Genomic DNA, 25,714 nt, shown 5'->3' on the forward strand with positions numbered 1-25,714 from the left:
AGAGAGAGAGAAGAGAGAGAGAGAGGAGAGAGAGAGAGGGAGAGAGGAGAGAGAGGGGAGGGAGGGAGGGAGGAGAGAGAGTTTGATCTCTTACAGAATACACACACACACACACACACACACATGCACTCACAGGTGCATGCACACACACAAACTCCTTTTGACCTCTGGAATAGTCTTGAATAAAAACAGATTCTCACTTTGTTTCTGGTGCTCAGTATGAAGACCAGGCTACCTTAAACTCATTGAGATGTCTACCTGTTCCCTAAGCCACCATGCCTGACGTGTTCATTTAAAATGTTTTTAATTTATGTGTGTGTGCATGTGTGCCAGAGCTCATATGTGGAGTTAAGAAAACAACTTTGGGAGTCAATTCTCTTCTTCCACTTTGGTTGTGATCTAGGGATCAAATTCATATCGTCAGGCTTCATGGCAAACACTTTTACACACTGAGTCGTCCTGCTGGCCCTTATTTGGTTTCCAGTAGGTTGTTTGTTCTTTGATATAGGGTTTCATCTAGCCAAGGATGGTCTTGAAGTTACTATATAGCTCAGGCTGACCTGGAACTCCTGATCTTTCTGCCTCCACTTCCCAAGTGCTGGGATTACCGGTCTGCATCATTTTGCCTAGCTACCCCCAAAGTGCAACGATTATAAGTGACATGTAGCCGGGCGTGGTGGCGCACGCCTTTAATCCCAGCACTCAGGAGGCAGAGGCAGGCGGATTTCTGAGTTCGAGGCCAGCCTGTTCTACAGAGTGAGTTCCAGGACAGCCAGGGCTACAGAGTGAGTTCCAGGACAGCCAGGGCTACACAGAGAAACCCTGTCTCGAAAAACCAAAAAAAAAAAATAATAATAAGTGACATGTACTCAGTGTTGGCTTTTTCAGAAAGTATTCTGGACACTCTTTTATGTGGTGACTCATTTAAAATTTCTAAGAACTCAAAGACTGAGAGGCAGAGGAGCACGCTCAATTATCCTCATTTTTCTGATTGAAAACTTTCAACAAGCATTTTGGAAACCATTCAAGAAGGGATTGAGAGAGAACAGTTATTTCATCAATGTAGACATTGTTTTTTTTAATAAGGAATAACTTGTCCATGAATTCTTTGAGAATCCTCTGGAGATGGCTTAAAAATCAACAGATTTTATGCAAAGATAATCTTTAAAGTTCATTAACTATATTATAGCTTTCTTTTCAACAATCCTGTGATAAAAAATACATCTAGAGTCGTTACCAGAGGCATCAGACTTAAGGGTGCCTTAGAAACTCAGGAGTTTCTGTGGTCCTTTTAGATAATCTTGGCCATGGACTGCATGTGAAGATGCTGGGGAGCAGATGTCTAGGATTTTCTGTTAGGTAAAACTCTTCTGGAATAAAATGGTACCTGGGTCTTATTTAGTTTGTTTCCATCAATGTAATCCTAAACACCTCTTCAATTAGCTAACAGTAGAGAGTGTTTTCTCTCTATGGATGGTATTGTATTAGGTATACATATATAATATATATATAGACACATATTATGTTATACATGCTTGCACACACACACACAAATGAATGAATGACTGGGTTTTGCTATGTAGTCTAAGCTACTGTTAATATGTTATCCTTCTGCCTCAGACTGATGAGTTCTGGGGCTGTTACTATTTTGAGGCACGAACATTTGTTATTGTTACTTTTAATAATGAAGATTGAACCTGGAGCCTTACATGTGCTTGAAAGCATTACTACTGGACTGGTGAGATGGTTCAGTAGGTAAGAGCTCCCGACTCCTCTTCTGAAGGTCTGGAGTTCAAATCCCAGCAACCACATGGTGGCTCACGACCATCCTTAACGAGATGTGACTCCATCTTCTGGAGTGTCTGAAGACAGCTACAGTGTACTTACATATAATAAATAAATAAATCTTAAAAAAAAAGGCATTAAAAAAAAAAGAAAGAAAGCATTACTACTGAGCTATATCCAATACTTTATTTCTTCCTCCTCCTCCTCCTCCTCCTCCTCCTTCCTCCTCTGGCTTTTCAAGACAGAATTTCTATGTGTAACAACTCTTGCTGTTCTGAAACTTGAATTGTAGACAGGCTGGACTGGAATGCAGAAATCTGCCCACCTCTGTCTCCCAAGTATTGAGATTAAAGGCATGGGCCACCATTGCCTGGCATTTATTTATATATTGATTGATCAACTAAGACAGGGTCTTAGCCTTGGACCCTTATGCAGACTTAGGCAGGACTTGATGTTCTCCTTACGTTCTTCCTGTCTTAACCTTCCAAGTATCTAAAAATATGGGTTTATAATTACCACACCTGGCAAGGGATGTGTACTGTAGTTGAGAAAAATAAACTTAAGAGAGTTAAAGCAGGATAGTGAGTAAGAGAGCAAGAACTCATCAACTTAGTCGAGAAAGATTTGAATTCTAAAGTTGTCTATCGCAATGAGTGAACTAGTGGTTTCTAAGGCCTGAGAACAGTTTCAAATTGTTACTGTTTATACTCCCTAACAATATAAACCCTGCTGCACATAAATAATATATAAAAATACATTCCCACTGTTGACCTTTTTGTCAGATGACTTCAAATTCAACCGACATAAAACATTTCCTACAGCCCTCTTCCCTTCCAAACCTGTCATATTTTCTTATCTAGATAAAGCTTGCACTCATCTTTCTAAATCAGAATCTGAAATCTCTGACTCCTCTGCGCCCCAACTAGCAAATAATTCAGAACCCATCTATTTCTCTATTCTCATTCTCTTCTGGTGTTGAAGACACTGTCGTTCTTTACTAAAGACACAGGACACTCAAGGAAGTTTGAAACTACTTAGCATAACTCATTAAGTTACTGCTTTCTTCTTGGGCCACATCTCTTCTCATCCCACATCCCGACACCTGTTCCTCCCCTTCAATGAATCTGAGTTCTCCGAATATCGCTGGAATAGTCTTCCCTAGTTTTTGGGTCGCAGTTCGGTTGTCACTAATAACAGCCCAGGCAGGCGGACTCTGGCTCCTCCACCCAAGCTCTCAGCAATTTCCAGGGGCTGTCGTCTAAGCGGGTGGTCCCTGAGGCCGCATTCCAGGGCTGGAGATGCATGAGTTTCCTCAGAGTGGACCCTAGTCCGGAGGCTCAGATTCGTTTCAAGTAGGTAACCCCTGTGGAAGCTACAACTCCAACACTGCAGAAGCTTCCGCACAGCAAGAAGAGACCAGGGAGCTCTGGTCCGGAACCCTCGGGGGCGTGGCTCCGCCCCTCGCGCTGCGTCGGAGGTGGGGCGGGGCGGGGCTCCAGGCGCCGGCGAACGGCGTGCGCCAGGCGGGGGGCGGGGCTAGGGGCGGAGCGGAGCGCGCATGCGCGGTCGCCTTTGTGTGGGTCGAGCGGCGGCGGTGGCGGCGGCGGTGGCGGCGGCGGCAGTGGCGGTCCCACTGGCAGGCGGGCAAGAGGGGAGTCCGGGCGGCGTCCGGCGTGGAAGCCGGGGGACCACCATGGTAAAGAAGCGGAAAGGCCGTGTCGTGATCGACTCGGATACGGAAGACAGCGGCAGCGACGAGAACCTGGATCAGGTGAGGGCAGGCCGCGGAGGCGCGGGCCGGCTGAGCGGGAGGGCTCAGTCCTGGCCACGGGAGCTGGGAGTCGCCCGGCCCGAGCGCCCGGCTCTCCTGGTGTCTGTCCCGCTGCGGTAGTCCCTTCCTGTCTCCCAGCTGAATCTTAGGCCCTTGGAACCGGAGCCAGGCCTGGAGACGGAGCCCCGAGGACTTGGCGCCTTGGGCCGGGAGGCGGGGCAGGGAATGGGCTGATGGGCCTCGGGGTTTGGGGTACTGAAGGGGGCCGCTGTCTGCTTGGGCCGGATCGGGACGTCATGACTCCAGGCCAGGAGATTCGGGCAGGGCGAGATAGGAAGTATCGCCCGCCAACCCCAATGGCTGAGAGATTTTGGAGGAGGTGCAAGAGTGAGTGAGCATGGGGCGGTGGGAGGGAAAATTTGTCTAGAAGGTGTGGACTCGGGAAGGTGAAGTTTTTCAGACCAGGCATGTGGACATAGGAGGGACACCCATAGATGTCCCGAAGAGTTTCCGTGATGCTTGGGGTGGGGGGAGATTTCGTTGTAGTCTCTTTGGAGACTATGGTCATTTACGGTCGAAATGGGTTCCCGTTGGGATGTCAGACAAAAAACTCTTTGGAGGAGGAGAAAGGACAGATAACTGGAAGTTGTGAATTGTAGGGCAGCAGAGAGAGACTGTGGCCCAAGCTCTCAGCCTTTTTTATGCAGCAGCATAGAATTCTTTTTCACTTGAAGATCTGAGAAGTACTGAAAGTAACTTGTAGCCTTAGCGTCTTGGAGTACCCCCGCATTGCTTCTGTGCTTTAAAAAACACTGCAGGGAGGAAGCTGTTTGTGTAGCAGTACTCTGATGGTATCAGGAGATTCAAGGATGATTTCCTCCATGTTTCATGAGTAAATGACATAAAGGAAGGGTAGGTAGGCAGGATACAATAGCTTTATAAATGGAGTAGATCGAGTACTAAACTCAGAATCTGTAATTCTGAGGCCTAATTTTTTTTTTTTAAAGATTTATTTATTAAATAAGTACATTGTAGCTGTCTTCAAATGTACCAGAAGAGGGTGTCTCATTATGGGTGGTTGTGAGCCACCATTTGGTTGCTGGGATTTGAACTCAGGACCTTCGGTAGAGCAGTCAGTGCTCTTACCCACTGAGCCATCTCACCAGCCCTCCTAATTTCTTTCTAGCCATTTACCTTTGGTCTCTACTGTAAAATGGAGATAAATATCAGCCTCGTGTATTGAATTAGACAGTTGCATAAAACAAATATTTATAATAAAAAATGTTGGTATAAACTGCAAAGTTTTTGTATAAAAGTATTCTTAGGAGTCCTTAGTAATAGACTAGAGGTTTCAGGTTTAATTAGGACTTGAAAAGGGAGGGCTTGCCTGGTCTACAAAATGAGTCCAGGACAGAGAAACCCTGTCTCAAACAAACATCCCAAAAATAAAAGAAAGAAAAGGGAGGGCTCTTATGAGGGAAGAACTTGTAAGGTTTTAACGAACAAGATGCACACACACATTACCTTGATACAGGATCTCAGACTGTCATTGAATTAAACCAGTTCTCCCACCTTGTCCTCTTAAGTACAGGGATTACAGACATGGGTCATCACACCTGCCTTAAAAAAGAAAGGAAGGAAGGAAGAAGGAAAGAAAAAGAAAGAAAGGAATAGATAACCTTTAAAAGGTGGCAGGGAGATAGGAAAGTAATGGGGCCAGTAGAAGGACTAGGGGCAGGGACCCCTGTTTAGGGGTACGAATTAAGTGAATAAATTGAAGGTATGTTCATTGAAAGGCTCCTAAAAATCTACCAAAAATGTCATGTTGTCTATAAAAGTTTGATAAGTTTTTAGACTGGTAGAAACATTAGAGTCTATATCATACCTCTTCCCCTCTGTTTGCTGGCCTGTGGAGTATACGCGTAATCATTTTCATTACATATGGAATAAATTAGATACCTTGATGAAGTGCTCGATTTACATTGTCACATTTTCAAGTCATGGTGAATTGACCTTATTTTTCCACTTTACATTAGAAGAAAACAAGCTTAAAGAAGCTAGAGCAATTCACTAGTAAGTAGTAAAATTGGAATTTAACCCATTTACAACCATAATGTTTCTACCACATCAGGTTAGTATAGTCTTTTAGTTTTTCACAATGCAAAATGAAAAAAAGTGGGCTGTTAGAAAATTATTATTTTGAATTGTTTATTTTTAAAAAAGATTTCTTTCTTTCTTTCTTTTTGATGTGTATGAATGTCTCCCGTCACGTGTATATCTGGGCCATGTGTGTACCTGTTGCCCACTGCCCACAGAAGCCAGAAGAGTATTAGACTCCCTGGGGCTGGGCCTGCAGTTATGAGCTGTCACGTGGGTACTGGGACCCAGGTCTTCTGTGAACAGCAAGCTCTTGTAACAGCTAACCCATCTCTCCAGAACCTTGGTTAGTTTATGAGGAAAGATCTTGCTGCAAAGTCCATTCTGGGTTTGAACTTAAAAGTTCTCCTGCCTCGGCGTCCAGAGTGCTGGGATTACAGACTTGAACCATCACCACATTCAGCTTCATGCCCAGCTAGAGAGTGTTTCATGGCTAATTTCCATGTTACTAAGACTTCTGTTTTTAAGGTACACTAAATAGAGTTATCAAATCAGTTAGAAAGTGTTGGGATTGGGGGGAGGCTGAAGTGATGGCTCAGAGTACTGACTGCTCTTCCAAAGGTCCTGAGTTCAAGTCCCAGGAACCACATGATGGCTCACAACCATCCACTCAGGGAGTCTGGGCAGGACTACATAACAAGGCTCCCCACCCATCATCCTGCTTTGCCTTCTCCATACTTGTTTAGGTATATTTATACTAAAATGTTTTATAGTTTTCTTCCTTTCTTTCTTTTCATTTTTTGTTGTTTCTGTTGAAAGTGTCTCACTTGTAGCCAAGCTTGCCTGAAACTTATGACAGTGTGTCCCCCTCAGTTTTGAAAGTCTCAGGGGTACAGGTGAGCCACCATTCCTATTTCATCGAAACTTTGTTGTTCTTTGTTTGTTTTTCATCAACTTGAAGTGACAGCAATGAAATTTGCCTTTGAAGATGACTTGGTGGCACAGCCTGTAATCCCTGCTACTCTACTCAGGCCAAAGTGGGAAAATCACAAGGTTAGGGCCTGCTTGTAAGCCGAAGGCTAGATTGACTGCGCAACCTGGTGAAACCATTTCGAACGGCAAAAAGAGAGCGAGAGATAAGATTTAACCTTAGGGTGCTCACCTAGCATACGGGTTTCAGCCCCCATACTTAAAAAAAATAGTTTTTATTTTGAATAGGCCCACTAGATATTTTCTAGGACCTCTGTTTAGCATATTGTATAAACCACTGATATAAAGTATCTATAAATGTTTCTTATAAAATTTGGAAGTTTAAAATTACTCTTTTTCTTACTTTTGTTTTATGTTAGTCAGGCAGATTTTGAAGGCTGTAATGAATTTGTGAGTGGCAGTGTTAGCTTGTGAAGTTTTAAATTTGTATAATAATGTTACATGTAGCTTGATGCAGCTTATTTACTAAATTATTTTCAGTTGGCTTTTATTTACAAATGGTTAGAGAAGAGTGAAGTCTCTGTGCAGCTTTGATTAATTCTGTGTTTGTGTGTAGTCTGTCTGTCTGTCCATCCCTGAGAGCACAGCACACACTCTAGCACTGATCTCTACCTCCAACCCCTACACCATTTAGAAACCCTTTTCTGTGTTTTCTTCGTTTGGGTAGGGAGCACAAGTGTGGACGCCAGGGTATATAAGTGGTTCTCTCCTTTCATGATTCAGGTTTTAAGGTTCTGGGGCCTGACTACAGACTGTCAGGCTTGAAGGCAGAGCGCACCCTTTTCTGCTGAGCCATCTTACCAACTCAGAACTTGTTTTAGACTTGGTCCTTTGGTATATTTATTGTTCATTGAAGAGTAGAGATTGTTGCTTTTCAATGAATGGGTTAGGTTAGATGAATGGAGTGGAAGTGTCTGCCACCTTCACGGACCTTAGAGACGGTGGCAGAGAAAGGGCAGGCCTTGGATTGCAGGTTATGAAGGAAGGGCTGGTATGTGTCAGGCTTATTCCTGCCCTGATGAGGATGACATTTAAGCTGAGACCTGGAGCAGATGATATTAAGGACAAGGAGATCAGGGCTGGAGAGGTGGCTCAGTGGGTAAGAGCACTAAATCCTCTTCCAGAGGTCCTGAGTTCAGTTCTCAGCAACCACATGATGGCTCCCAACCATCTGTAATGGGATCTGATGCCCACTTCTGTGTCTGAAGACAGCAGCAGTGTGCTCATATACATAAAATAAATGATTCTTTTTTTTTTTTAAGATTTATTTATTATATGTAAGTACACTGTAGCTGTCTTCAGACACTCCAGAAGAGGGCGTCAGATCTTGTTACAGATGGTTATGAGCCACCATGTGGTTGCTGGGATTTGAACTCCGGACCTTCGGAAGAGCAGTTGGGTGCTCTTACCCACTGAGCCATCTCACCAGCCCATAAATAATTCTTTAAAAAAAAAAAAAAAAGAACAGACGATTAGGAGAATGAAGAATAAACGGGAGGATATTGTGTGTTCGTTTTTGAGGAGCCAGCATGTACACAAGAAGCTAGGTAGGAAAGACTGCCATCATGAAAGTGAAAGAAGCCCAGAGTAAGTGAAGAGGTCTGTACATGTGAAACTCAGGGGTTTTTGGTATAGGATCTTATTGTGTAATGCAGGCTGGCTTTAAATTCAGAATAGTCCTTTCCTTTAGTCTCCTAAGTGCTGCCAATAAATATGAGAACCACCTTACCTAGCTGTAGAAACAGAAAATGTTTTAACTCTTGAGGATGGAGAAGTCAAGTTGTCTTAGTTTGGGTTTAATTTCTGTAAACAGACACCATAACCAAGGCAACTCATAAAGGACAACATTTAATTGAGGCTGGCCAACTGGCTCCATTATCATCATGGCAGAAAGCATGTCAGCCTCCAGGCAGGCTTGAGGCTGGAGGAGCTGAGAGTTCTGCATCTTGTTCCAAAGGCAAACAAGAGAAGACTACTATCTTCTGCATTGGGCGGAGCTTTAAAGCCCACCCACACAGTGATGCATTTCCTCCAACAAGGTGCCTAATAGTGCCACTTCCCATGGGACAGGCATATTCAAAGCACCACACAAAGTTAATGGATTGTAGGTGACATTAAGAGTAAAATGAATTGCCGGGCATGGTGGCGCACGCCTTTGATTCCAGCACTCGGGAGGCAGAAGCAGGTGGATTTCTGAGTTTGAGGCCAGCCTGGTCTACAGAGTGAGTTCCAGGACAGCCAGGGCTATACAGAGAAACCTTGTCTTGGAAAAACCAAAAAAAAAGAGTAAAATGAATTTGAATAGAAAACTTAACGGTTATTGGATAAGTATTATTTCAATAAACTTGTATTTCATTTAACTATATAATGCATATGTAACTTTTTTACTATAGTCTGGGGTTAAAAACAAATCCTTAGCCACATGTAGTGGTACATATTTAAAGTCCCTTTACTCTAAGTACAAGGGGAGGCCAGTTTCAATCATGTGAGATTTTGTCTTCAAATACTAAGGGGGAGCCCCTCAGATGGCTCAGGTAAAGGTTCCTGTTACCAAGCCTAATGACCTGAATTCAATCTTTGGGGCCCACATGACAGAAGGAGAGAACCATCTCCTGAACGTTGTATTTTGACCTTCACATGCAGGCCAAGCCACTCAAGTGTACACACACAGGTAGGTAGGTTGATAGATAGATAAATAGATAGATAGATAGAGGTAAGTAGATAGACTTATAGATAGATAGATGGAGAGAGACAGACACACACACAAAGACAGGCAAATAGAGAAATACAATTTTTAAAAAGTTACAAACCAAAGGGATAAGGAAGAGTGATTCGGTCATAGAGTGCTGGCCGGCCTTGCTTCTGTGACCCTCAAGACCCCTACCCCACCCTGTCCCTACACACACACACACACACACACACACACACGAGAAGGAGTGATTGGATGGTTGATCTTTTATCAATTGACTGAATTTAGAACCACCTACAAAAATTCAGTCCTGGTAACTTAACACCTGTAATTCCACACTTGGGAGGTGGAGGCAGGAAGATTAAGGAGCTCAAAGTCATTCTTGGCCACATAGTTCGATTCCTGCCTGGGCTAGATGAGAATATTTCAGAGAGAGTTAGCTGAGGCATGAAGCCCTACACTGAATTTGAGCAGAATCATTTCCTAGAGGCAATGAGGAAGATAGCATAACATCAGCATGCCCTCCTCTCCCTCCTTCCTAGCCCACTCTGGCATGAGTGTCACGCCAGTTCTACAATATTTAGACATTTCCTGAGCTTCTTATTTGTTTTCCATTTGTAATAACTTTGATGGGAATTTGAAGGGAAGGTTGCCATATTGAGTGCTGATTATGTGCAATTTAAAGAATTGTTACACTGCTACTTTGGAAATTAGTACTTTAGAAGAGTTTTGTTTGGTCTGATAAGATTGCTCAGTAGGTAAAGGCACTTGCCCCAGATGCCATGAGTTCAACCCCTGGTACCCACATGGTAGAAGGAAAGAATTAACAACACATGTGCACTGTGGCATGCATGTGTATATGGGGCATGCTAGCATGCACACATACACAATAAGCAAACAAATGTGATATAAAAACAAACAAAACTCCCTAAAACTTAAAATCAGAAAAAGAAGGAGTTTGCTCTATTTTTTTGGAGACAGGGTGGTCCAGAACATGTAGCCAGTGACTTTGAACTTCTGATCTTTTTCCTATACCTCTTAGATACTAAGATTATGAGTGCAAGCTACCATGCCTGGTTTATGTAGTGTGAGGGTTCAAACCTATGACCTTATATTCTAGATAAGCATTCTGCCCCTGAACTCTTTGTTTATTACCTTCCTTCCTTCCTTCCTTCCTTCCTTCCTTCCTTCCTTCCTTCCTTCCTTCCTTCCTTCTTCCTTTCTTCCTTAATTCTTGGGTTTTTGTTTTAATGTGTGCATGCATGTGTAGGTTAGAGGACAACTTTGGGAAGTTGGCTCTTTCCACCACATGGGTCTCAGAGATGGAACTTGGCTTGTCATGCCTGGGCACCTTTACCTTCTGAGCCATCGCTTCACCACACTCCACCTTCCCTTCCTTGCTCTTAATAAATAACCAGGGCCCACTATTTGGATCACATTCCTCTGCCAGTCTCTGTAAAAGAAATAATACCACAAACATCCTAATATACAGCATTCTGTGGATTGTAGTTCTTTGCTTACACCTCTTGGGTCTTCCACATTCTCTTCATCCCAGTGGCCCCTTACTTTGTCAGGCCACTGTTCCTCTGCTCAGGTGGAATGATGCTCAGACTAACTCCTTTACACTTCTCCCGGGCCCTAAGGACTCCTGCAAAGTCCGTAGTGGATAGGTACTCCTCTACTTCAAACCATTTGGGGGTTTCTTGCTGCCTTCAGACAAAATCCCTACTCCTGACCCTGCTTTGCAAACCTGCTTTCTTTTTACTCTGACCCACCTCATTTTATTCTCCTCCCCCCTCTTGCTTGCTTAAACATCAGTGACAGTTTCTCTTTCAGTTCTTTGTGCCAACATTATCAGCTCAGTGGCCTTAGCTGTCCTGGAGGGCCTCCTCCCTTGGGAACCTCATATCCCCTCCTTTCCCTTCTAAAAGTTTCTAATTTGAGCCTTCAGAGAAGCTTTTCCTACTGTCATTGCTGCAGATAATACACCCCTCCCCCACCCCCGCCCTGTGTTCTTGATTCACTTCCATCTTAGCACTTTGATTTGTCCATACTGATTTATTTTCCTGACTGTCTCCTACTCTTGTCCTAAATTCCATGAAGTCGTGGACATTTGTATCTTTTCTTTGCTGTCATTGACCCTATGCTTGGAACATAATAGGTGCTGGTAGTAAGGTGACCAAGCATTTTAGTTTGCCTGGACTGAGGTCTTTCTATGAGTGCAAGGGTTTCAATGCTAAAACTCAGGATACTTTCAGGGCAAATAATACCTAGCTGTTGGGTATTAGTTATGTTTGTAGGATTAAGTAAAAAAAAAAAAAAAAAAAAAAAAAAAGCTTAGCACCTTAATGAGTTGTGAAACCTTAAGAATTTTATTCATGTGAACCTTTATCCTCTCTGCTTTGTTTGTTTAAATATTGAGGATTATGCCCAAGTACCTTAAACGTACTAGACAGATGCTCTACTACTGAGCTTTGGCCCCATCCCTTTTTCTTTCTTTTTCTTTTCAAGACAGGATATTACTATGTAGTGTTCACTGGCCTGGAATTTGTTATACAGGCAAGGAATCTACCTGCCTCTGCCTTTCAAGTACTGGGACTAAAAATTTGTGCCGCCACACCTGACACCTGGCTCTCAACTATCTCATATTACCAGTTTATGTTATCAATTCCAATCTCTTGCTTTATTTTAGGTCTCAATTTGTGCTCTCTAATTAAATGTGCCCTTTGAACAGTCATTGAAATTGGTGTGGAAGCTAATGTAGCATTTCTTGATAGCCAGACCTGTAGTAGATTTGGCACTGAGACTACAGTAAGCACATCTTTAGTGTAGATCGTGTTATCACCTCACACTGCATTGTCCTTAAAACATGTCAGGATAAAGGTGAAGGCTTTCAGTGGATGAGATGAAATACAGGGAAGGTAGTGAAAGAGATTACTGGACATAGTGTGATCACCAGCATGGCATCATGGAGTGAGTATAGGAGAAAGGCAAGATGATTTGCCCCTTATATATGGAGCTGTTTTGTTTTAAACTGATACCAAAGCAGTACAGATACCAACTTCTAAATGAATCTAAATAAATCACCCTTAATAATCTCTTCATGTTGAGAGTGGCAAGATGGCTAACAGTTAAGAGTATTTGCTATTCTTCCAGAGGAGCCCAGCTTGGCTCCCAGTATCCCTGTGTCAGGTGGATCATAGCCATCTACAATTTTAGCTTCAGGCAGTCTGGCACCTTCTTCTGTTCTCTGCAGGCACACACACACACACACGGCACATACATGTCACAGAGATATGCACACATGTAAATAAAGACAACAAGTCTCCTCATTTGTGCAATGTTGTAGAGACTTTTCATTGACACGTTGTTCTAGCCATCTGTACCCGGAAGCCCTCATTAGGACATAAAGTAGTTTGAGCAGGAGTTCCCCCAGGTAGCATTCAGTACTGAACTCCACAAGTGGAGAGGGCAGTTGGTATATAAGGTCTTTGTTGTCTCCACACTATTATAGCTAGTATTCTACACAAAGTGAGAGTGTGATCATGTGGTACATTTGCTCATTGATGGAAAGCCATTTGTTAGGTTTGTCTGGCTTTTTTGGTTACAGGGTCTTGTTCTCTGGCCCAGGATGGTCTGGAAATCCCAGGCAGGCCTCAGGCTTATGTCAGTTTTCCTTCTTTAGTCTTCCATGTGCTGAGGTTACAGATCCATGTGCCATAGAAGGTGTGTATGCACACTTGTGTATATGTGCATGCACAGGTTTGTGGAGGTCGGAGGTCAACTTGAGGTAGTTGGTTTTGTCCTTTCATCATATAGGTTCTGGCAATTGAATGTGGTTTTCAAGCTCAGTGGCTGGTTTCTTTTACCTGCTGAGCCATCCTGCTAGCCCAGTTTCATTAGTTTAAATGAATCTATTGAACGTAATAACTACTGTTTCAGGGTAAGACTTGGTTGCCAGCTAGAGTTAAAAGTTCATTCTTAGCCTGGGCGTGGTGGTGCACGCCTTTAATCCCAGCACTCAAGGCAGGCGGATTTCTGAGTTCGAGACCAGCCTGGTCTACAAAGTAAGTTCCAGGACAGCCAGGGCTACACAGAGAAACCCTGTCTCGAAAAACCAAAAAAAGGGGGCTGGTGAGATGGCTCAGTGGGTAAGAGCACCCGACTGCTCTTCTGAAGGTCCTGAGTTCAAATCCCAGCAACCACACGGTGGCTCATAACCATCCGTAACGAGATCTGACGCCCTCTTCTGGAGTGTCCGAAGACAGCTACAGTGTACTTACATATAATAAATAAATAAATCTTAAAAAAAAAAAAAAAAAAAGTATCTGTGGTTACTGGAAGAATAGGAGAAGAGAGGAGGGGGAAATTTAGAGGAATAGTGGGATCCTATATATTGATTTTGGTATTAAACTATTTAATTGCTGGTTTCTTAAAACCATCAATGTGAATAATACCTAGGGTCTTTTTGTATGGATGCTTGCTTGCTTCGTTGGTTTGGTTTGGTTTTTGTTTTTTTGAGACAGGTTTCTCTGTGTAGCCCTGGTGTCCTGAAACTTGATTTGTAAACCAGGCTGGCTTCAACACAGATCCACCTGGCTCTACTCCCAAGTGCCAGGACTAAAGGCAGGTACCACCATGCCCAGCAATTATTTTTAAAGCATTAAGCATAAATATTATACTGTGCACGTGATCTATAGGAACTACCTCTGGTCCAAAGGGGGATGTTCTTGTGACTTCTAGCCTTGTCAGAATCTGGTGTGCTTGTTCTCTAACGACATGAAAAGAGTGACAGACATCTCATGACTGCTTATGAAGAAGAGTGCTCCAGCTGTTAATCTCAGAAGGTCATTTTCTCATTCTGTCCAAGGAAGGACAGTACTCCTAAAATAGAAAGAGACTAGCAGAAGAAAACAGGTGCTTTGTAGCAGTCTAGTACTTTAAAATCTGTCCTGTACTTCCCTTCTAATTGCATAGTACTACGGTCGTCAAGGATCATTACTGCCAGGAGCAATTAACTGCACCTTCTTTGGCACAGTAGAAAATGTTTTAGACTAGTAAATCATAACTGCATTAGGAGCCAGGATTCCATTGCCAGGTTCAGAACCTGCACTCTCATGTACTAGCTGTTACTAAGTGCATTATATAGCTTAGTGATGTTACTTAACTTGTCCTGCTCCAGACACTACTTTTAAAAATGTGTATGTAGGGCTGGAGAGGTGGCTCAGTGGTTAAGAGCACTGGCTGCACAATTCCTAGCACCCACATGACAGCTCACAACTTTTACTTCAGTTCCAGGGAATTCAGCATACTCACACAGACAAAACACTTATGCATATACAACAAAAATATGTAGTCCATTTTTTAAAAATTGTGTGTGTTTGATGCGTGTGTATGGACTGGAATACATGTGGAAGTCAGAGGACAGCTTCATGAAGTCTTTTCTCTCCTTCCACTTTTATGTGGATTCTGAGGACCAAACTCCAGTCATCAGGCTTTTCCAGCAAGCACTGAGCCATCTCACTAGCCCTCTAGATGCTTCTTTATCTTTAAATGGGGATGATGACAATATATATCGTGGGTTGTTGTGAAGAGTTAAGTGTCAGATGCTCAGAGACTTAGCTGGCATCTAGTAAGAACAGTAACTGTTGGCTGGTATTGTTATTGCAGGGAGTGGAACCAGTGACCCTTTGCCATGCCTTTTAATAACTGCACTGAGTCTATGGGAGAAGTAGTGGGAAACCATGGGTCCGCAGACAACTACCACCATCATCACCATCACTACCCAGACAGGGTAGAGATAGTGAATGGGAGGGAGTGTTGGGATTTTTGGATTAGAATTCTGGCCAGTATCCTCCTTACTTTGTGACTCTGGACTATATCCTTCAGAAATATACCTCCTTTTTCTATTTTACATTTTCAAAATATAAAATGGCCTCAGAAACTTATAGTTTGTAAGCTTATTAAGTAGAATAGCCACAGGTGCTAATTTTACTGTGGAAGACAATAAAAGATCCCTGGAGTATTGACTATCTGCCATTTAAAACATGAAGCAGGTTACCTTTGCATACATAGTTCTGGCCATTCAGTATGGGTGGTCAGTACTTAGCAGTTTAGAGGAATCTGAAAGCTTCCAGTAGCTCCAGTTCCATTTCCTGTTTCACTCCCTTAAAGGAGGACAGACTTTAGAGTTTAAGTTTGCATGCGAATCTTGGTGATCGATCCGTGCTCTGTGCTTAGTGCTTATGGGTGTGTACTTAGGTGAAAGCACGGGCGTGTAGAAGAAAGATCTGGGGACAATGGCCATTTCATTACACTTTTCTGGTGAGCAAAACTGACGTGACCATTTCTGCCCAATTAGGAGCTCTTGTCCCTGGCAAAACGGAAGCGCAGTGATTCTGAGGAGAAGGAGCCTCCTGTGAGTCAGCCTGCAGCCTCATCAGATTCAGAGACCTCCGACAGTGATGATGAGGTGAGTGTGGAGGAGTAGGCCTGGATGATTGGCAAGCATTTGAGGAAGATTCCTGACTCGGTGATGCTGCCTTAAACCAAGACTGTAACTGAAGACCTGTCAGAACTTGGTAGGGAACAGAAATTGTGTGAGCAGAGCTTTACATTATGGCAACTATTCTCTGTTGTAGAAGGGCCAAATTAGTCTTTTTCTTTTTTTAAAAAAAGATTTATTTATTTATGAGTGCTTTATCTGTATGTACACTTGCATGCCAGAAGAGGGCATCAGATCCTAGTATAGATAGTTGTGAGCCACCCTGTGGTTCCTGGGAATTAAACTCAGGACCTCTGGAAGAACAGATAGTGCTCTTAACCACTGAGCCATCTCTTTAGCCCTCCCCACCTCCCCACATCATTGTTTTAAAAAGTCATCTTTTAAATACTGCTTTTATGTTAGAAAACAAATTCTAAGTCAGGCATTGTGATGCATGCCTATAATTTCAGCATTCAGGAAACCGAAACAGTGGGATCAAGAGTTCAAAGCCAAGCCGGGCAGTGGTGGGCCGGTGGTGCTGCCTTTAATCCCAGCACTTGGGAGGCAGAGGCAGGTGGATTTCTGAGTTCGAGGCCAGCCTGGTCTACAAAGTGAGTTCCAGGACAGCCAGGGCTACACAGAGAAACCCTGTCTCGGAAAACCAAAAAAAAAAAAAAAAGAGTTCAAAGCCAGCCTGAGTTATATAGGAGAAAAATTATACAGAAAAAAAAAAATATATATATATATATATATATGCATATTTATTTTAGTGATACTTTGAGTCATGAAGCTTTCTTTGGGGGGGTTGATATGCCATTCCTGAAAGTAATGGTATTGACTTTAGAGGAAGGGAAAAAGGAAGCTGCTGTTGTCTCCATCAAGGCAGTTTTCTTAGATTGTCCAGGAGCAAAAGCAAAGCTTTAAAAGACCCAGAAGCTGAGTGGAAGACAAGGGATAGGTATTCTCGACTGACTTAAAGAATGTTTCCCGCGTGATTTCCTGCACTGAGGGAGGGATGGGGAGAGGGAAAGTCTGTCCTTTCCTTCAGTCTCTTATTCTACAGTCTAAGAGAATACTTTTAACAGTAAATTTAAAAATGTTTATTTAATAACACAAAGTTTAATTAACCTAAATAGTATTTACCACTTCTCATTGTATGTAAATTGATGCTTGCATTCTGATTGACTATAGTAATATTCTCCTAGTGTTAAATAATTCAGTAGAACTAAAATTGCTTTCTACAGCAAGAGGTAGTAAATGTTTATTCTTTTGCCAGTGCTGATCTGTTACAAAATTTGTGAGGCCTATGAACTAATTTGATTTTCAGTTTTGTCTTTTTAGTGAATTAACAATGCAGAAAGATCTTTGTTTTGTGAGTTTGTTTTGAGATGGTGTCTTCCTCTGCTGTTAGCCTCGGTTGCCTGGGAACTCACTATATGGCTGAGACTGGCCTTAAACTCCTGAGCCTCCTGACTCTATTTCCCAAATTCTGGAGTTAGAGGCTTGTATCACCACCCTACCCTTCATCTTCCAGACTTGCACAGGATTAGAGCCATGCATGTGTAAGCGTAAACTGTGTCCTGATAAATCTTTATAGTTAGGGTTCCCTTTGTTCTGATTACATGTATTCTTTACCTTAGCCAAGTATGGTTTCTTTAACCTTGGAGAGGCTGAGGTAGGAGGATCTTGAATTTGAAACTAGCTGCGACTGTGTATCAAGACCTTCCACTTAAACAAACAATGCATCGCACTTTACCTCAGCTATTTATGTATGTAATGAGGAAAAGCTTGGCTGTTAGGTTGTGCCCTGTCTACCACAGAAAGACATTTGGAGCGGCTTTTACCTCTTAAGATTGTTCTTTTAAGTTTTTTTTTTTTTTTTTTAAATTGTATATCTGTGCATATGTGCATTTGAGTGCAAGTGCCTGCAGGGACCAGAGACAGCATTAGATTCTCCTTAAGCTGCAGTTACAGATGCTTATGAACTACCTGTTTTTGGGACTAAGATTGAATACCAGCTTTTGTCAGAGCAGCAAAGCGTTGTTAACCACTTAGCCATTTCTTCAACAATCCATAAAATGTTCTTAACCTCTGCTGCAGCCTGTCTCCTCCCTCCAACCCCTGCCCACAGGCTTATTGTAGCTCTGTGTGATTGACAGGGAGTAGTTCTGTGTTAACTGCTCTGAAAGATCATCTTTCCACCTAGCCCAGTACAGAGCACTTCAAAGTTAGAGCAAATGTTTTACTAGTTTGGATAGTTAGGAGGTAACATAAAGTCTTTTTTTTTTTTCTTATCGTTATTCATTCAACTCTGGCACTAGAGAACTCAGTGATAGCACCATGATCCAGAATTGGGCTGTAGATAGCTTAAGTTGGGTGGGGGTTCTTGAGGAATCTGTGAAATAAGAACTTTGAGATAGAGGCCATTGCCTTTGTTCCTTTGCCATAATGTGCATCCACACATCTGTCTGTGAGCATCCACATATCTGTCTGTGAGCATCCACACATCTGTCTGTGAGCATCCACACATCTGTCTGGGAAACACTACTGTGCTGCATTGCTTCTACTCTGCTTTTTGGATCTTTCCCATTGCAAACCAACCTTTAAAATGTTTTGGCTGTTGAAGTGCCCATCCTCAGTGAGATGGAACAAACATGTGCCAGGAGCTTCCTAGAGTTTTTAAAACATGCTCCTTTATTTATTTTTGTCTATTTGTCTGTTTGTAAGTTTGATGCAGCATTCTTCCTGCCTTCACTTCCCAAGTGCTGGGATTATAAATATGAGCCACCCTGCCTGGATACTTTTGTCATTAGTTAGACATGAATATACGTATAAAGAAATGTTTTGGTCCTCTTAGATTTTATAGTACAGAAAATTGATGAGAACAGTTAATTTTAAAATTTTTACTTATTCTGTATGTGAATAAATGTATTCTATGTGTGGGTACCCTTATCATTATGCACATGTAGATGTCAGATGACAACTTATAATAAGAGTTCTTTACTTCCTCATGTGGGTTTCAGGAATTAAACTCAAGTTGCCAGGCTTGGGTAGCACATGCCTTTACTTGCTGAGCCACAAACCAAGAGCAGCTAATTTAAAAGGTCAGTGGGAGCTTGGTATGGGACCACAACTTGTAATCCAGCACTTAGGGGAGGTACAGGCAACATGATCAGGAGTGCAGGTCATCTTTGCCTACTTACAAAGTTTAAGGCCAGTCTAGCTGCATGAGACCCTGTCTTGCAGGGGCTTGGTGAGGGAATTAATGAATAGTTTATCATAAGGAGTAAAGCACTCTGATTTTAGAGCAAGAGAACAGCTACTTGATTTATATGGAGATGGGAAATGGAGAGAAATGATAACAGTTTCCCATTTAGAGTAAGATATATATACTTAGTAAGTATAAGATCCAATAGGTAAGAGAATAAGTGGATGTTCTATGTGTAATATTTTTTAAGAGGAAACCCTAAGTTTAGTAAATATATTGATGCATTATTTGGAGTAAATCTTCTTGAGCTACAATAAAAATTAGCAAGGCTTTTTCTGTTTCATATGAATCAAGCCGCAGAAACTGGAAAGAACACTTCAGCAGCTGAAGGTCATAACACTTTGACTTCAGTACATGAAAAGAGGAAAGGACAGAGAAAAACAGCCTTCGTGGAATTTCTGATTTTCTTTTTCCAACATAAAATAGTATGTTGAATTTTGTAGAACAAGGGTTTTGTTTTGTTTTCGAGACAAAGTCTCCCTATGTAGTCCTGACTGTCCTTGAACTTGCCATGTAGACCAGGCTAGCCTCAGATTTACAGAGGTGTGCCTCTGCTTCCTGGATGCTGGGATTAAATGAGTGCACCACCACTCCATGTTGTTTTGAGACAGGGTTTATTATATCACAGGCTTGCTTGAAATTCACTATGTAGCCAAAAGGAACTTGAACTATTTTATAATAATTTTTATTTTTAATTATGTGTATGTATGGTGTATGCATCTGAGTGCAGTACTGGTAGAATCTAGAGACATCAGATCTGGAACTGGACTTACTACTCATGTGGGTGCTGGAATCAGGTCCTCTGCGAGAACAGTGTGTACTTTTATTCAATGGGCCCTTTCTCCAGCCTAAGTTGAACTTGTGATCTTCATGTCTCCGGTTATGATCTGCTGGAGATCAAAACCTGGGCTTCCTGCATGCTAAGTAAGCACTCTACCCACTGAGTTCCTCCCACAGCTAGAACACGATTTATAGTAAGATTGAAACCGTAGTTATTCTGTCTCTTTTTAGTCTTTACCCAGAGTAAGCGGTCAAGTCCTGGGTCACTGGCATTTTACATAGAAGAAGCAGGCACAGGTTAAATGCTTGGCTCTTATCCAGTTCTTTTGACCCAGTTCCAGCACTGTTTGTTACTAGCCTAGCTGTTATTCTTGAACACTATTTACTTGAAATGCTTTTATTTCATATATAATTTTAATTTAGAAACAGCATGGAGACCCATAATCCCTGTGCTGAGAGTTAAGGCAGGAGCTCGATCTAGGCTATGTAGTGAATTTCACAAACCTGGTTCAAGGGGGTGGGGGTGTTTTAGCTCAAATAGTTTCTTCTCTGTATCCCAAGACCTGGGTGTGTAGGTATTTTTGCCTCTTAGAGATGCTGTCTGAAATCTTGAAGTTTCTTTGCTCTCCTACCTCCAGAATATTCATAGTACTCAGTATGTCAAGGCTACCCAAGTCTGAAGCAACCACTTCTATCTTAGGTTTCATCCCATCTTTTTTCTGAGTGTTTGGAAGGAAACTGGCCCCAGGCTGTTTGTAACATCCACATACCCTCTGATTTGTTATTTAACTGCTGCCCATTAAGCTGTGACCTCGCGAGTTGGGCTGTAGTCTGTTTTATTGAATAAGAAACATCTTTCCTCTAGCCTTTATCTTTTGCTTTCTTTGCTGCATATTTATATAATCACTTGCCTGGTGTTGTGTGTGGCTTACATACCAGCAGGATGCCAGTATGTATGACACCTGACTGACAACCCAATCCTCCTTTTTCCTTTGGTGGTTTGTGGGTAGCCGTTACTGGGTGGACTCAATTGAGATGTGGACCAGGCCTTTGCACTGACATAAAAATTGCATTTACTCTTCAGTTTCTCTGACCCTTGCAATCTTCAGGATAAAAAGTAATCAAAACACCAAAGTTCAGAAACCGTGACTTCTTAGATACCCCTCATGTGACTGTTAGTGTCTAGAATAAGAAATACACAGCCCTCCTGTCAAACACCCAGTTCATATAAAAATCCCATAATGTTAAGGATCTTAGAGATCATCTGGACTCCTGTGTTCCTCAGGTACGAAAATAGAGGCTTGAACTTTTCACAGGGAGCAACAGAGCTACCTCAGTCCCCGAAGAAATCATGAAATAATAGCTCATTCCTTTACTTCATCCTTCCTGGAGAAAACATCAGAACATCAATTCTGACCTGTTTTTCCTCACTCCACTTACTGTTTCACTCTGACAATGACAGACTTCATTTGTCCTGTGTTGGGAGTCACAGGACAAGGGAATAGGGTTTTGAAGGGACGGGTGAGCAGTCTCTAGCATAGAGTCTGTATTTTGGGAGAGTGGGTATTGCACACTATTTGATATACATGCTTAGGCCAAAAACATAGGAATATCTGATTATAGATTTTATCATAAAATACTGCAAATATGATCTACTCTCCAGAGGCAAAAAAAAAAAAAAAATCTTCGGATGATTATCGGAACTCTTTGAGTCTTCCTGAAATTCTCAGATTTTAAGTATTTACCCGTGGGTAGGAGGAATACAAACGATTCTCCGCACTTAGGTGCTAGGAACTAAACAGAAGTCTTTGGACTCCACCAAATGTTTGGTCATCAGGTGCACACATTCAGCCAGAAATTAATTAACTAATTTCTTTCTTTCTTTCTTTTTTTCTTTTCTTTTCTTTTTTTTTTTTTTCGAGACAGGGTTTCTCTGTGTAGCCCTGGCTCTCCTGGAACTCACTCTGTCGACCAGGCTGGCCTCGAACTCAGAAATCTGGCTGCCTCTGGCTCCCAAGTGCTGGGATTAAAGGCATGCGCCACCACTGCCCAGCTTTGTGTTGTTTTTCAAGACAGGGTTTCTCTGTGTAGCCCTGGCTGTCCTGGAACTCACTCTGTCGACCAGGCTGGCCTCGAACTCAGAAATCCGCCTGCCTCTGCCTCCCAAGTGCTGGGACTAATGGCGTGCGCCACCATGTCCGGCTGGAAATTTCTTTTTTAAAAAGAGTTTTTATTAGTTTTTTGTGGACAGGCATGAGTCACAGCACACATGTGGAGGCCAGCATAACTTTCAGGAGTTGGGTCTTTGCTCCCAGTATGTAGTCATTAAGCCTGCCAGCAAGTTCCCTCACCCACTGAACATTTCACTGGCTTTAGGTACAACATTCTAATTCCCTATAGGGTCACTGGTTGCATTGATTGGCTGTTTCCCTTTGGAGGTTCATGGGGGCCGGCGGGTGTGTGGTGCAGCTTTGTATCTTCTTTTGAAAATCGTTGGAAGAAAACCACCCAATACCCTTTTCACATTTAGGTTTAGCAAAAAGCTCTCTTTTAAATGGGCATTTAAGCTTCTTCTGTTTTTCTTCCATTTTAACCCTTGTCTTTTGTCCCTCCCCATAAAGCAGTGTCTTATGCAACAGTTGCTGGGCTCACACTTCGGAAGAGAGAAAGGGAGTGGAAGGACAAGGAGCCAGTGCTTCACTAGTGTGACTCTACTTTAGGGAATTTTTGCTCTGGTCAGTGCCCAGGGAATCCAGAGTTTGGCTCTGTTGCACATTAGAAACCCACATCTGTCGGCAAAACCAGCCCTAGCCACTCTGGCTCACACGAGACCCTGGTAGCGCAACCTTTTACTCTAAACTGCCTCACATTTCTATTGAGTTCACAGTGTCCAGTCACTGTTTGGGAAAAGTGGATTGAGGCCATTTCCTAACAGAATAGATAGAATACTGTGTGCATTTTTGTGCTATTTCTTGTAACAAGAACCAATGGAACAATATACATTATTGGTTCTAATATGGTCTGCATAAAAAAATTGATGTAGTTTTAGCTCATTTAACAAAAACTGAACATTGTGGACTGTTTTGAATTCTTTTACACTGACTTGAAAATCATATTCCTTTAGGATTTAAAATTATAAATGCCTAAAACTTCAGGTTTAAGAGAAAATTACAATTTCGTTCTAGATGATGATCTAGGTGTTGAAATGCAAATTTATCTATACCAGTCACTATTCACTCATAATATTTCATAACATACAGGTGTTTTATTTTCATTCCTCATTAAATGAAAAAGTAAATGGCAGTTAAAGTGACTGTCCCAGGTATAACTCAGCACTTGGGAGGAGTGCCAGTTTGAGTTCTACCTGGGCTCTGTAGGAAGACTTGGTCTTTAAAAACAGCAAATCATCTTCAACCGTGTTTTATTAAGATGAAGTAAAAGTGTGGGTCTTAGGGATAGCCTCTGTGGGAAACTAATAAGACGGCTACGTCTCCAGAATTACCAAAACAACAAAAACTACCCATCATAAATGCACTGCACTGGGCTTACCATCCTATTAGAGTAAGAACAAAGATGCTGTATTTTTACTAAATAGTAGATATAGACATTTTAGGGTTTTTTGTTTGTTTGTTTGTTTGTTTGGTTTTTGGATTTTCGAGACAGTGTTTCCAGGTAGCCCTGGCTGTCCTGGATCTCACTCTGTAGACCAGGCTGGCCTGGAACTCAGAAATCTGCCTGCCTCTGCCTCCCGAGTGCTGGGATTACAGGTGTGTGCCACCACTGCCTGGCTGAAATTTTAGTTTACAGATTTGAATCGTCTGTGCTGATGAAAGGGTCATCATAATTTAGTACACATTCCTTGTAGAATGGAAATTAAAAAGTAGACTACAATTCATCATTTTGTTTTTCAGCTAAAGTCATTCTAAAACAGCAGGTTAAAATATCAAAAGACTTTTTGGATGGAATTGCAAGCATGTGCTGCCTATTTTTTTTTTTTTTTTTTTTAAAGATTTATTTATTTACTATATGTAAGTACACTGTAGCTGTCTTCAGACACTCCAGAAGAGGGCATCAGATCTTGTTACTGATGGTTGTGAGCCACCATGTGGTTGCTGGGATTTGAACTCTGGACCTTTGGAAGAGCAGTCGGGTGCTCTTACCCACTGAGCCATCTCACCAGCCCGCTGCCTATTATTTTAATGACCAGATTTCAGGTTCCTTAAGTTTAGAACTCCAGGATCTCATGATTTAATGAAACACTGTTACATCATAATCCAGTTTACTTTTTTAAAAAATATGTATGGGTATTTTGCTTGCATGTATGTGTTGCATGTGCAACACTTGAACTGCAGTGGATTTCCTAAAATTAGACTCAACACATGGCTGTGATCTACCATGTAAATGCTGGAAACTAAACCTCAATTCTCTGAAAGAGCAGCCAGAACTCTTAACTTTTGAGTCATCTCCAGTCTCCAGTCTTTATCATATTGCAGTCAGTAAAGCGCCTGCCTTGCCGGCATGAAAACGGGAGGTGCATGTCTATAACTTTACCGCTGGGGGCAATGAAGACAACACGGATCCCGGAGCTCCCTTCCACCAATCTCAGTGAGAGACCCTGTCTCAAACACTGAAGTGGAGATCAGTAGAGAAACAGACATTTGACATTGACCTCTCTGGCTTGCACATGCACAAGCATACAAATGCTCTCACATCCACATGTACTGTGCACTACCCACAGCAAAGTAAACACCAGGAAGCCGGAGACACTGGAGCGCACTGTATCTATCAGTTAGTTCTGTACTAACTAGCAGTGTGACTTAGTGCTTGTCTATGTGACTGAATTAGGTCCTCTGCAAGAGCAGTGTGGACTCAGAACTGTTGAGCTGTCTCTCCAGCCTCACAGGCCAGATGTTTTTAAAACAAGATTCAATATTCAGACCTAACAGTCTAACTTTATTTACTGCTTCCTTGGAGTTGCCAGTGCTATTCATGCCAAAGGGTGGCTCTTGTCCTTTCTCCCTGTGTTTCTTGTTGTTTTCCCCTGCAGGAAGCTCTGCCTTCCTGAGACCCACATGAGTGCTCAGCTGTCCTAAGTACTCTAACCCAGCATGCTAGCCCTCAGCATTTGGTGCCATCTCTACCACAGAAAATAGAAAAAACTTGTTTTCTCTTGGGTTTGTGTTTGTTTTTAAAAACACAGTCTTACTATGCAGCTCCAGACTAGCTTCAAACGTGGAATCCTCCTGCCTCCCCTTCACAAGTACTGGTATGATAAGCGTGTTATCACTTCATTAAAGTGCCTAGTCCTATTTCAATTTTCCTTTTTCCCCTCCTTATAGTGGACATTTGGGAGCAATAAAAATAAGAAGAAAGGAAAAGCCAGAAAAGTAGAGAAGAAAGGAGCCATGAAGAAGCAAGCCAACAAAGCTGCCTCCTCGGGCAGCTCAGACAGAGACAGCTCAGCTGAGAGCTCTGCCCCTGAGGAAGGTGAGCCCAGCACCCAGCCCAGCCCAGCACCCAGCACCCGGCCCAGCACCCAGCCCAGCCTAGCACCCGACCCAGCACCCAGCCCAGCAGGAGTCGGGAGAAGGGAAAAGGAAGGGGCAGTGGGTCTTTAACACCAAAGGGTTGGTTAGGCTGCTGAAGTGTGACCACAGATCCCCTGTGTTAGGCTCAATTTTGAGTGTTCTCTTCTTTTTTTTTTCTGAGAAATTACTGGTCTGACAGAGAAGGGAAATCTTTGAAACAGATACTAAATTCCATAGAAAATATTCCTCCATGAAGATAATTCAGAAATTTTGCTGTTTTGTTTTTTGTTTTTGTTTTTTCGAGACAGGGTTTCTCTGTGTA

At 42.4% G+C, this 25,714-nt stretch overlaps 1 protein-coding gene across 1 annotated transcript in view; it reads left to right on the forward strand.

Moving 5' to 3' along the window:
* Positions 1-3,343: 3,343 nt before the first annotated feature.
* Rtf1 (RTF1 homolog, Paf1/RNA polymerase II complex component) overlaps positions 3,344-25,714 on the forward strand; it is a 57,387-nt gene continuing 35,016 nt past the window's right edge. Inside the window, exons 1-3 of the mRNA XM_021193011.2 lie at positions 3,344-3,556; positions 15,694-15,804; positions 25,204-25,351. Coding sequence (XP_021048670.1) covers positions 3,344-3,556; positions 15,694-15,804; positions 25,204-25,351 — 472 coding nt within the window. The remainder of the gene's footprint in view (positions 3,557-15,693; positions 15,805-25,203; positions 25,352-25,714) is intronic.

This window comes from Mus pahari, chromosome 3, assembly GCF_900095145.1.
Source record: "Mus pahari chromosome 3, PAHARI_EIJ_v1.1, whole genome shotgun sequence".
Taxonomy (NCBI): Eukaryota; Metazoa; Chordata; class Mammalia; order Rodentia; family Muridae; genus Mus; species Mus pahari.